At 33.6% G+C, this 13612-nt stretch overlaps 1 protein-coding gene across 5 annotated transcripts in view; it reads left to right on the top strand.

The window, feature by feature from the left end:
• The window catches only part of Cnksr2 (connector enhancer of kinase suppressor of Ras 2), a 248221-nt gene that overhangs the window by 103002 nt on the left and 131607 nt on the right, over positions 1-13612 (top strand). For all 5 annotated transcript variants that reach the window (XM_051179229.1, XM_051179227.1, XM_051179228.1 and 2 more), the window contains exon 6: positions 9862-9981. In XM_051179229.1, coding sequence (XP_051035186.1) covers positions 9862-9981 — 120 coding nt within the window. The remainder of the gene's footprint in view (positions 1-9861; positions 9982-13612) is intronic.

The raw sequence follows: 13612 nt of genomic DNA, 5'->3' as shown, positions 1-13612 counted from the left end.
ATTGTAAACCTACTCTGTAATGTTTTGATATTTTCTTTACTTCTGCTAAGAGAACATGGCACTTGTGCAGTTATTATGTGGTAATAAAGATCCATATGCCTTGTTCATGATTTTGGGATTTATTATTCATTTTAATACTCACAAAAATATATTTCAGGAGTGAGACATATGTAAAATATTTTTCCTAAATATGTGGGGGAGGTAAACATGAACTCAGAATGGCAGAAATGCTGAGTTAATGCTCTTCCCTTCACTCTATAGCAGTGATGACATTTATCATTTCTTTAGGGTGGTCTCAAGAAAGAACAACTAATAAATTCTTCTCTAATTTGGTCTAGGAAGAAAAAATAACTACCCTAATTCTTTTTAGGTATTATTATCCTTGCATTCTGGAGAACAGGCAGGAAAAAATATTTATTTATTTAAGATATATACATACTATACACACACACACACACACACACACACACACACACACTGACCTCGAACTCAAAGAAACTCAAAGAAACATGCCTGTTTCTGTGTCCTGGATGTTGGGATTAAAGGTGTGCACTACCAAAAAAAATTACTATTCACAATTACTATCTGAAATTGTTCAGGAATATATAACTTATGAATAAATTATATTAATATCCTAAAATATTCATTGGCCAGTATTAAAGGAAAGAGTCTACATTATAAGTGCTAAGTAAATTATAAGCACAAAACTATTAAAATTTTAAAAGTGAATATTCTGGAATAATAGTATTTATTATATTTGCTTAGAAAGATGAAAGCTAAATTTTTATCTTCAAGTAATTTCTTGTTTTTAATTCATCTACAGTATTCTTGTGATGAAAACAAGAAAATTTTATATTTTTTGTAGTGCTTTACCATTCCAAACTATGTTCCTCCTTTTCCTTCTTTTCCACTCTCTCCTCTCTCCTCCTCTACTTCCTTCTCTGTTCCCTCTACCTCTCTGTGACCCTCTCTCCTCTTTTCTTCTTTCTAGCTCCTTTTCCCTCAACCTATTTTTATTTATTTAACTTTGATAATAAATTTGATTACTTTCTGCTTATTAGGTTATTTATTTTATTCTATAAATAGTTTGTGTAATTTTTCATATCTGCAAGTTTATTAATTTTTCTAAATATCCAGCCAATCTGAGATTCTTATACATTATCAACTGTCTAGACTAAAGGAGACATGGCCAACAATTGTATATAACAGAAGAGCCTGGGAAAGGAAGTAAAGAACTCAGTTTAGTCTTTGCCTTATCATTGATAGGATGTATTATATAATTATCCTACACCTTAAAAATTATTTAAGTACTCATATAGCAGCATTCCCCATGATGTAATAAAAGTGATCATATTTAATCTTTAAAGATTTCTTGAATGCAGTAGAATGCTAATGACTTTCAAATTCATACAGAAATTCACTGATCTGTGAAAGGGCAGCTTTTATCAATGATAACCCAGAATCCTCTCGTAAAGCTGCTATCTTTGTCCAAATGTAAATTGAATTTTTCTGTGCTTAAAATTTCATTGTGCCTATGACATTTAAGCATATAAGTTCTAGTTAGTCTCATTAATATGATTTCTAATAATTGAGTTTTCTAGATGAAAAGCATTATGATGCTGCTTGACATATATTGCAATTAATATCATCCTGCTAACTTGGCCTCAATTCACCCTTTGTAGTCAACCTAAAGATGTATGGTAACAGTTACTGAGCCAGAAATTGTTTTCTAGAGTGTTTTATTCGATTTCAACACTTCGATTATTAGAAACATTAGACACTATTTTAACTATAAATTAATCTTTCTAGACTAAAGAGATGGCACTTGCTCATCTTGCAGAGGATGTGGGTTTGGTTCCAAGCATCTATATTGTAGTTCCAAATCATCTGTAACTCTGGTCCCATGGGATTCAATACCTTATTCTGGCCTTCTCAGGCAAGAGGCACACAACGTGTTGCACAGATATCCACACAAGCAAAACACTCGCATAAAATAAAAATAAATAAATCTTAAAAATGATAATTCCTCTATAACTGTTTACCCATACCAAAAGTACAAAGGAGACATACAAGTATGATATGACAGAAGTAGAAAATATTTGCCTTTCCTAGAACAAAAGGAGAAACTTGTCTTCTTAAAAAAAAATTACCCTACATAAAGATAAAATGGTATGATGTTTATAGACAGTGAATGAGACAGTATTCTAGTATTCTAGGTGTAAGTATTCTAGGTGATGTTATACTTGCTGAACTTATTGCACATTGCAGAATACTTTAATATTTAGACTGACTCAGAGGGTGTAGTCATCGTCCTCATAAAGTATTTGTTTATATTGAATACTAATGTAATATAGTAGAAAGGGCACTGATGAGAGATTTAAAAAAATCAGTGTCCCAACTCCAGTTGACACTATCTGTGAACAAGCTGAAATTAGCCTTTCTAATTAACTTGAGGGATTGAACTAGCTATAATTCCTTAGATCTCAATGCCACAGCTATTTTATGATAAACTCACAAAATCATGTGAAAGCAAGTAGCCACATAAAGTGGTAAGTTTGAGGCTAATCTTTTTTAGTCCTGTTCAATTATATTGAAAAGTAATTTTAAAACAACTTAGCTCTACTTTTAAAAATCTAGTATCTTTGAGAACATACAGAATGGGACCAGAATCAGTTTAGAAACAGAAACTGCACATTGACTTAAACAAGGGAAGTGTGGTACAAATTATGATTAACTTATATCAGGAATATCTGGAATCCTAAGCCATTTCTGAAATGTAAGAGAAATGATAACCTTATCTAGGCAGAGCACTCATCCCCAGGGCTTAGAATGTGTGATTGTATCCTCATAGGTTTTCATAGAACAGAGCTAGCACACCATTGCCAGAACAGGAGACAAAACTTTTTGCTATGTAGGCAGATGAAGATGTCACATGGGAGATGTTATAGCAAGAGTTTGGTTGCTGCTGTAGTATAAGAGTTCAAGAGAGCTTGTTAAGATAGCCTCAAGAAGATAGACTCTAAACAGAGCTGCAAAGTTGCTGGGAGTTTTGCATAGATGATCTAGGTGTGTGGGTGGAGCAGAACATTACCTGTAGTCCATTGAGTGTCCTCTGCTTGGGAACCCACCACAAACTTGCCTGCCACTGCTTTCTAATCACAAAACAGCAGGTAAATAGAATAGATCTAGTTCTGGTTTCTAGCTTAGATTGTATCCACATGCTAATGCAGAGAAGTAGGTACTGTCTTATTAAAATCTGTATGTATGACAGAACTTAGACACTTGGCAGGATTAAGGAATTGGCCAATATCATGCAGCTATTGAGTTGTAAACAAGGATTCAATCCCAAGCTCTTCATCAATCTCATATGGTTGCCCTTTTATGAGAACAAAAGTCCAATTCTGTGGCTCAAAAATGAATGTGTATTATTTCAATGGTGTTTTGTTTATAATTTTCCATTTGTATCTATGGTGGGCAGGATTCTAAGATCGCCCAAGATTTATGTTCCTGGCATATAATTAGTAATTCTTGATTGTATTTGTGGTCAGATGCCACAATGAATTCCAGTTCAACATTACCAGGATTTATTCTATGAAAAAAGTGAAGGGATTTTTTTTCCAGATATGTTTAAAACCCTTTATCTTTTGACTTGGATATCATAGGAAAAGAGAAATTATCTTTGGTGAACTTAACCTTTTGTAAGCCCTTTAAAAATGTCTCAAAGAAGACAAAAAGTCTTCTGTTGTTCTTGCAAAAGCCAGACACCTCATTATAAGGTGTCCTATGAAGTGTTTCATGTAATCAAGACCTGAGGGCAACTCTTTGGAGCTAAGAATAATCCCTGGATGATGAGAAGAAAGAAACTGGAGATCTCAGTAGTATATCCACATGGAAATGAGTCTACTAATGACCTAATTGGACATGAAGCAGTCTCTTTTCTTCTTAAGCCTTTCTTTTGGATATTTAGCCCTGTTGACATCTGACAGGCTTATGAAAACATGATCTGCAAAGTAGGGACTGGGTCCAGTATCTGGATACCTATCTCACAGAAACTGGGAAATAAAAGTGTGTTATTTTAAGCCCCTGAGCCTATGATGCTATGATGATTTGTATCCATTTAAAATTTAAATTTAAACTCAGAAAAGCCAAAAAACTTGAAAAATTTTAAATAAACCAAAATAGACTAGTAATCAAGAGAGAATAATTATGAAAACATTTCTTTGATCACATAAATCTAAATGTTGAATACTATATTTCCACCTCTAGTTTATTTGTGAGGAGTTGGCAAGTCAGTGGAAGACAAGTACTTTATTAAGCATCATGGTTTGTGGGGTTTTTGCTTTGACTATTCCTTTAATTCTGTCAACTTGTACAGGTTGTTTGACCTCTTAGGATCCCCATGTGTCATTTAGGAAGATTGCACAAAATGTTTTCAGTTATGTTTATTGAAATTCTATGACCATGAGGATTTCAACAATTAGAAGCTTAAGTGACAGAGTAGATGCTGTCAATAGCTGTCAGGACCTACACATTTCAGTGTAAGAATTTAGAAGGAAAGATTATTTAAGTGCTGTGAGTTTTCAGTTAGTATCTTTAACTCCAAAGTTCTTATGGGTTTTTGCTTCTTATATGTTTTCAGGAACTACAAGTGTACCATGCTTAATGTTTATGATGCTAAGATTATAACCTAAAATAACCAGAAACACTATTCCAAACTATGGATTCCGGAAGCATTGTATTTGGTATTTACTTCACAGAGCATATACTCTGTGATTGTTGACTATATTAATGGCTTTAATGCAGGCATGATTATGGTCATGGAAGGTCCATTTCATCTTATTGTGCATTTTTCTCTCTTACTATATTTTGTAACAAGAAAAATGACAAGAAGGTTTCAGAGCATTAGAAAAATGAGTTTATATGAATTTTATTTACTTCTATCTGTTGTTGATTCGTGATGATATTTGAATCAGTCCTTTCTAGACATAGATATAATTTTGAGATCACTTTAAAATTTATTATTCTATTACATTGTTTTTAAGTTAAAAATGTCTTTCAATTGTCATCACTCATCTAAATAATAATTATTCCTGTGTTGGGAAATATGTATATGAAATAAAACTTTTAAATAGCAACTTAAATTTTATTCCTGAAGTTTATTCTGTCAGAGTTATCTATGATTGATTGTACCTTATATTTTAATGATGTACTGTAAGTAGACATACAGAATTTCTAACTAAATGCCCAGTGAGATGGCTCATTGGGTAAAGATGGTTGCCAGAAAGCCTGACAAATTGATCTTGATCCCTCGTGGAAAACAACAAATTTCCAAAAGTTGTCCTCTGATTTCCACATGCTTGCCATGGTGTGCATGTGTGTGTACTTGTAAGTGCATGTATGGGTCTGTGTGTGTGTGTGTGTGTGTGTGTATGTGTGTATGCATGTACTCATATACTCACAAATAAATGTGGTAAAATGAATTTCTAGTTCAACAAATATCTGTTAATTTCTAGAACACTAAATATTATATTTATATTTCCAAATGAAATTTGCCCTTTAGAATTCTCACCATCATTTGAGTGGATGTATGTTTTATACAAATTTCATCCCAAAGTGACAGAGGTTCAGGCTAGATATATACTCAACTACTCTAATATCCAAATGAAATAGTAAAATAAAAGCATACTCCATTGTCTACACTGTTATAATTTTAAAAATGTTTATATTCGTAACTAGCATTTCCCACAATAAAACTTACTCTTTTCAATGTAACTGACAATAAATCTGAGTTATTTAAATTCTGTTTGTGTTAAATCATGTATTTCATATGTATGCTATTTGCTGATTTCTTAATTTATTGTGGTTTTGTATTTTATAATCTTTGTCATTTGTATTTATGTATAGAAATGAAAAGTAGAAGTTGCTTTTGGTAAAGCCTTTTGTTTAACCTGATGAGCCTGAGTTTTTGTTTTTTTTTTTTTAAAGGTCAGATGGATAAGATGTTTCCACTTTACTTACTCCAATGTATTCTAAAGAATATTAAGCAGAAGAATAGTTATTTTAAATACAAAAATATTCAAGTAACTTAATCATGTCTGGGTATGTTCTATAGTTAATGTAAGACTTTTCCATCTCTAACCTTTCCACTGGGGTTTATGTTTAGATCACTTGATACATTGCCATTTAAAAATATAATAGGTACAACTTTATGTATTAACCTAATATATCAGATAAGTTCAGAGATAATGAATAAATGTTATACCTTATTATTGGTTAATCAAATGAGGCTGTTTTGTGACTTCTCTAAAGTGCTTTATAATAATACTATGCCAAACATGTTCTTCCCAGAGCTTCCTTTCCCCCTTAGAACTTTTATATTAAAATAGACAAGCTGATTCACAAGAACATATGTGGGTGGTATTCTATACTCTAAGATTACAAACTATTAGTTATATGTATTCATGTTTGATATTAACATAAACTATCCAGTAGAAAAATAACCTGGAAGACTAATGCGGTCACCACAGACCAAGTAAAACCTAGTGGCAATGGAGTCTTACACCTTATTTCCTACAAAACAGTAACTCCTCCAATAAAGAATAAAAAAAAAAACTGTTGATTTGATCTTATCCTAATTCAGATCAAATGAGATATATTTGCAACATTAAGATATGAGTGGTAAGTGGGGTACAGCGAAAACTGATAGATGACTGGAATATAAATGTTCCCTGCCTCACAAGGGTTCTGATTAAGATACATTTCTGACTAGTCATCGAAGAGTGAAGAAACAGGTTGAGCTTGTTGCAAATTTTGCCTGATGGAGTTAGGAAGTTTATACAAAGGTAAACTTGATCCAGAAAGTCATGAAAAATGTAGGAAGATTTAACCAAACAAGTAATACATCGTTCAGAAACCTTGATCCGTTTTTGAACCTTTTCTGATCATTATTTAAAGAATCCAGATTTTAATATTATTTAGAATTTAGTTAAATACAATTTGAATTAAATTAAATCTCAATATCGAGGTTTTCAGTTTATCAAAATTGTTGGGTAGCAAGTTAGGCATGATGCATCAAATGATATAAATAATACATAACTATAACTTGGATTAGCACCCAGAAACACAGTTCATGTAATTTTAACTTTAAAATTATAGGTAGATACTTTTTGTGTATTATGTGTACCTGGTGACCTTTTGTACAAGAATTAAGTATGGTGATCAGGGGACATGAGAGGGTGGTTGGGAGGTGTAACGAGTATGGTTTTTCTGCCCGCCGACGCCCGGTCTTGTCCTGCCGCTGTGCCAGCCCCAAATAACACACAGAGACTCTGTATTTGATACAATACTGTTGGCCTGGTTACTTGTTTCTTATCTGTTAGCTCTGCCTTAATTATTAACCCATTTTTGCTGATCTATGTATTTCTCTTACCGGGGAGCCGGCGGCATACTGCTTTCTCCAGACTCTCCATCTTGACCCTCCTTCCTACTTCCTATTTCCTCCTTGTCTCCTAGTCCCTCCTATCTTCCTTTCCTATTGGCCAACAGTGCTTTATTATTAACCAGTATGAGAAACATATACAGAATGACATCTCCCATCATCTCCTCTTTTCTGTCTAAATAAAAACAAGGGTTTTAACCTTAACATAGCAAAATATATCACATAACAGTTATCAAATAAGAATCACAGTTAACACTATTTAGTCCATTAACATTTAGCAAGATTTGAAGAAAATATTCCATCATCTATCATATCTTTGTGTGTCTAAAGTCTAAGTAACTTATCTTTAATACTAAGGAAAACTGTAACCATAACTCTCTGTCTTCAAGTCCCTCAAAGACCACAGAAGGATAGTATAAACTCTAGAAATGACAGGGACAACTCACTGCCTGGTCACCCGAAGTTCTTTTGTAATCTTCCATCTTCAGCCCATAGGCCATAGTGTGTCTGGCAGACTCTTCAGCAACACAGGAAACTTTAAACTGTCTTCTTGTATTGGCAGTTTGTCAGTCACTTTTCTCTGTGTCCTGCATACTGTCTCGAAGACTCTTCCATGAAGCAGGATCTCTGTAGCAATGTCCATCTTGAATCAGCAGTCACTTTTCTGTGGGTCCTGCATGTCCAGTATATACAGCATAAAGTCAAACAGTCCAGACAAGAGCAGTATCTTGTCCAAATGGCTAGTCTTGCCATATTGGAAGTAAACTCCATAATGAGTTTCTTCAATGTCCATCTTCATCTTCCTTTTTGACGCAGGTGGTGTTGCCAGGAACAATTATGTCTCATTGTCAAGAAAAACCCTAAACCATTTTAAATGCCATATTCTGTAGGTCTTTGAAAGATTTGAAGAATATCTATCTATCTCAAATACATCTGCATATCTAGAAAACCTAACTCACCTAGCTATGTTTTGACTATTATAGGTAACTATCTAAAATCTGTACTAAATTATACATTACATTTTTAAATGAGCTATATAAACACAATACATAAACAAGAAGAGAAATATACATATACAACATTGACCTTAAATTGTATCAATAAATGAAAATCCATTCCAAAACAAAGTATTCATATCTATACCATAATTCCCTTTTTACCTTTAAAAAGAATTGGCTATGATCATTAACCATTTATAACCAAGTCCATTTAAATGAAAACAAACATTTATAAACAATATTTGGGAATTTGGGCGTCGTTCTTTCCAAACTACTTCCTGCTGACAGGGGGCGCTGTCATGGGGATCCTAAGAAGATGCAGAAATCCTGGCTCTGTCTCCCAATTGCTGGGATTAAAGGTGTGTGCCACCACACCCAGTTCCTCTTTGTTTATTTAAAACCATTTTTTTGTTTCCCAAGCCTATGTATTTTTTTAAAACACAGTGTAAACTTTTAGCACCTTTTGTTAACGTGAATATGTCTCTACTGTAAATCTTTATCTTTTTTTTTTTTTTTGGTTTGAGTCTTTATCTGTTAAACAACAACATTGTTAAAATGAAAGTCTTTGTTTTTGCCGCGGTTTACCAAAGATGGTGGCGGGTACTTTTACTGTCAGCATTGAGAGCTGTGCTCACCGCCTTGGTCTGCAGTGCCACCCAGAAAGCATTTTAAGTGGAAGTTCTTACTAGCCACGTGGGCGCCATTTGTAACGAGTATGGTTTTTCTGCCCGCCGACGCCCGGTCTTGTCCTGCCGCTGCGCCAGCCCCAAATAACACACAGAGACTCTGTATTTGATACAATACTGTTGGCCTGGTTACTTGTTTCTTATCTGTTAGCTCTGCCTTAATTATTAACCCATTTTTGCTGATCTATGTATTTCTCTTACCGGGGAGCCGGCGGCATACTGCTTTCTCCAGACTCTCCATCTTGACCCTCCTTCCTACTTCCTATTTCCTCCTTGTCTCCTAGTCCCTCCTATCTTCCTTTCCTATTGGCCAACAGTGCTTTATTATTAACCAGTATGAGAAACATATACAGAATGACATCTCCCATCAGGGAGGGAGGAAGAGGGAACTAGGATCGATATGGAAAATAAAAATAAAAGGTGAATTATTAAAAAAAAGAATTAATTACCAGTTGACATTCTCCCACTTTATGTTTTCCTCCTTAAAAAGTTATACTAGGGGCTACAAAGATGGCTCAGTGAATAAGAGTGAGGTTAGTTTCCAGTACCCATGGTGAGTAGCTCACAATTGCCTGTAATCGAGCTGTAGAGACATCTGATGCCTCTGAGGGATCAGCACTAATGTTCACACAAACACATAATAAAAAATCAAATGAAACATTTAAAAAATTATAATAACTGGTGATTTGTTTGTTACGTACACCATGTGTTTACCATAACTTTTCTTTTTCACTTCCAGTGTAAAACTCTTTCTGGAGTCTGTGACCACATCATATCCCTGTCATCAGATCCTCTGGTTTCACAGTCTGCTCACCTGGAAGTGATTCAGCTGGCAAATATTAAGCCAAGTGAAGGGCTGGTAAGGGACACTATGTTTATCAAAGCCATCATCCATCAGCACAAAGCAAATGATAGGGACAAAGAAGCAGTCTCTAAATGTAGAAGTCTAGGAATTTCTACAAAGACTCACCTTTCTTTTCATTTCCTGTAGAGATGAATGAAGGTAGTAGAAGAGTGTCATAAAAACACCTTTAAAAGATAAGCCAATAAAAAGAGAGACATTAAGGGGAATTTCTAAACTATCCTATTTAATTGGGTTGTCATTGGTTGCATTCTTTTACCAATTAAAATTTCTTAGCTTAAGGACATTTAATTAAGAGTTTTACAATAAGCACAGTGTTACCTGCCATTCAAGTAGGAATTTTCTGCGTTTGTTTTACTTTGATTTAACCTGCTTTTAATAGGTCTTCCTTCCCCTTCGGTAAGTAGGGAAAGAAGAGTGACAGTTTTGTGTGTGGGTCCATGTGTAATATATATGTGTGTATGGGCAGGCATACCTATGTATGCACATGTTGGGGCCAGGATTTAACATTGAGCATTTTACTCAGTTGTTCTCTCCAAATTGAAACAAGAGTAACTTACTGACTGGACTAACTAACTTATTAGTCTGACTAGCCAGCAAGCACCCTGATACATCTACATCCTGTCTCTCCCAGCACTGGGATTATAGACAAGTTCCACCATACTTGACATTCTGTGTGGGTGCTGGGGATCTGAACTCAGGTCTTTATACTTACATAGTAAGCACTTTACCCACTGAGCCATCTCCCCAGACATTATAATGTATATGAATTGCATGCCTTCCATTTTTTACATCTCTTATTATAAGAATTGAATAAGCAACTGGATAGTGCTACCACTAGACTAACATTCATGAACAGCATTGATAAATTTTTATTATATTAATAGTATGTTCAACTAGATAAAAGTCTTAATTATAAATTAAAAGCTCTCAAGGGAGAGCTTTTCAAATACCACTGTAGAAAGCAAGTATATAAAATTGATATGGATGAGAAAGACACAGATACACTAAACAGAAACTGGCTGAAGTGCATTTAACCACAGTATACTTATTAAACATTAGTTTCATCTGATGGTGTTCTTAACTTTTTCCCCGTACATAATGATAGTCTAGAAAAGAGAAACCTTGGGGAAAAAAGCATATTCATAATGATCTCTAAGTAATTTTTTAATGTTTTTTTTACACACATATGTCTGTATGTCTTTGTAGTTATGTGTGTAACTGTTTCAGAGAGGAAAGCCTTTGTTGACCACTAGTGACATTTAGTTTTAGGCTGTTCTTGTATTCTGTACAGTGACATTTCTCCTGCTATGTGGCAAGTTTACTCTAGGTATTTACAGTTTCTAGTGTTCTTGTTTGTTTGTTTGTCTGTCTGTCTTTTAGTTTGATTGGTTGATTTGCTTTCAGTTAATTTGATTTTATAAGTATTGCCTTGAAAAGATGAAAATCAAATATAGCATCCTGATTACATAGCATCTTGCTAAGTTGTAAGTACTATACCTACAATTGGCTTAATTTCAAAGCTTATTTTTGATATTTTTAAGTTTATATTAAGAAACATTTATGATTTAGAATTCTCATTGCATCATTTCCCCCTTTATCTGAAGTTTACTTTCTGTGGTTTCAACTAACATGATCAACTGCAATCCTAATATATTAAATAGAAATTCCAGAAGCAAACAATTATTACATTTGAAATTGCATACCATTTTGACTAGTGTGATTAAAATCTCATACCAACAGATCTGAGATGTGTAATACTATTGTCCAGCTTAGCCAAACTATATATGATATCTATATGATATCTACTCATTAGCTCTTTTAATAGCACTTGAGATTATGAAATTGTCAGTCATGATATTGCAAGATCTTATATTCAGTCAACTCTTACTTAACTTGTAAATAACCCCAATGTATACAAATAGTGGTACTTACAAATAAGATATGCTAAGAAGAAGCCATAAAATGATGCCTATAACTGAAAAATTGAAAATACATGATACTTTGAGAGAAGGAAATTACATTTGTTACCATTATTTCAGTATATGATCATAATTTTATTATTAGTTTTTCAAGACAGGGTTTCTCTGTGTAACAGCCTTGGCTGTCTTGGAACTCACAGAGATCCTACTGTTTCTGCCTCACAAGTGCTGGAATTAAAAGCATGTGCCACCACTGCCTAACTATTAATCATTTTTAATCTCATTTACTTTATAAATGAAAATCATTTTTACAATTGTATAAGAAGAAACAATACACACATATAGACATACTATGTTTGGTACTAGTCACACTCCCAGAAACATCATAGACTTTGAACATATCTCCATACGAATGATCACTTTCTCGTGAATGGTTGTGCTCTTTTTGGTTACCTTTACCAAATTTTGTTTTTGAAGGTAAAATACCCTCAAATGGATGATAATAAGTATGTTCCTCTCTTCATCTCTTCTTTTAGTTATTGTCAATGAAAAATGTTCTTAGGATAATGTATGCAATAGAAAATTAGGGAACTAATACAACACTACATTAGCTTAGAATTTACTGATCTGAATTTAAATTATTTACATAAAACATGAGAGCAGTCTCATGGATGTGCAAGATCTAATTTAAATTCTGTGGCCTTGATTTTGTCACAAATAAAATGTAAGGGGATAGTGGAGTATAGGAGGGAGGGAGGGAGAGAGAGATGGAAGGAGCGAGAAGGAACTGGGATCAATATGTAAAATAAAAAAATTAAAAACAACAAAAAAGAGTAGATTATCTTTAGAAGTACTCTGAGCTTTATGACTCAGTGTATTATTCAAATAAAACAACCTAATTATCCCTCTAATTTGCACTAAAAATCAAGAGGAACAATAGGCATGTGAAATGAACTAAAACTAATTGATGGACTTTATGAACAATTTACTTTCACTATGAACATATAGCTCCTGAAGAGATTTTTTTTTTAACTTAAGGTATCTACTATTCGAAATGGACATAAACTTAAAATGGCAAGAACCAAAATTTACATAGTTTCTAAAACAACTGTCAGTGGAAAGGAAAAAAATAGAAGTCAGGATAGGTGTTAGATGAACTTTCCATTTGCCTTTTATTTTCCTCACAACCCTACAGAGTAAGTATTATTTTTTTCATTTTTGCAAGTAAGAAGAGAACCACAGATTTTTACTGATTGCTTTGCATTAAATAATAACTAATAGAGGCAGGGATTTATGAGGTGAATCTAAATAAAATATATCTGGCAAATATGTTTTCATTGTCTTATATGCAAATTTGGAATAGCTAAAGGGAGGTATGAGCAGCTTAAGAGGATAGTGTTAAATTTGAATTTGTATAAAGAACCTCATTTTTAAAGGACAGCAGGCAGTACTTCAACTAAATTGATATTTCACAGGGAGAGAAATAAAAACCTGAAATGTTGAATATTAATTGAAAGAATTAAGGGTGAACCTCTTTCTTCTGATTCATATCAAGTTTGCTAAAGATTAGAGGCTTTACATGACTTATTCAAGATGCTATTTTAAAATGCACTCACTTTTAAGTAACCTTCATAGCTTACAGTTAAAATAATTCAATTTATGAATTTGACTAACATTCAGCAAGTGCTTAACCATGGGAAATGTCT

The sequence above is a fragment of the Phodopus roborovskii genome, unplaced genomic scaffold (assembly GCF_943737965.1).
Source record: "Phodopus roborovskii unplaced genomic scaffold, PHOROB, whole genome shotgun sequence".
Classification (NCBI taxonomy): Eukaryota; Metazoa; Chordata; class Mammalia; order Rodentia; family Cricetidae; genus Phodopus; species Phodopus roborovskii.
This window is presented reverse-complemented; position numbering and strand designations above follow the sequence as displayed.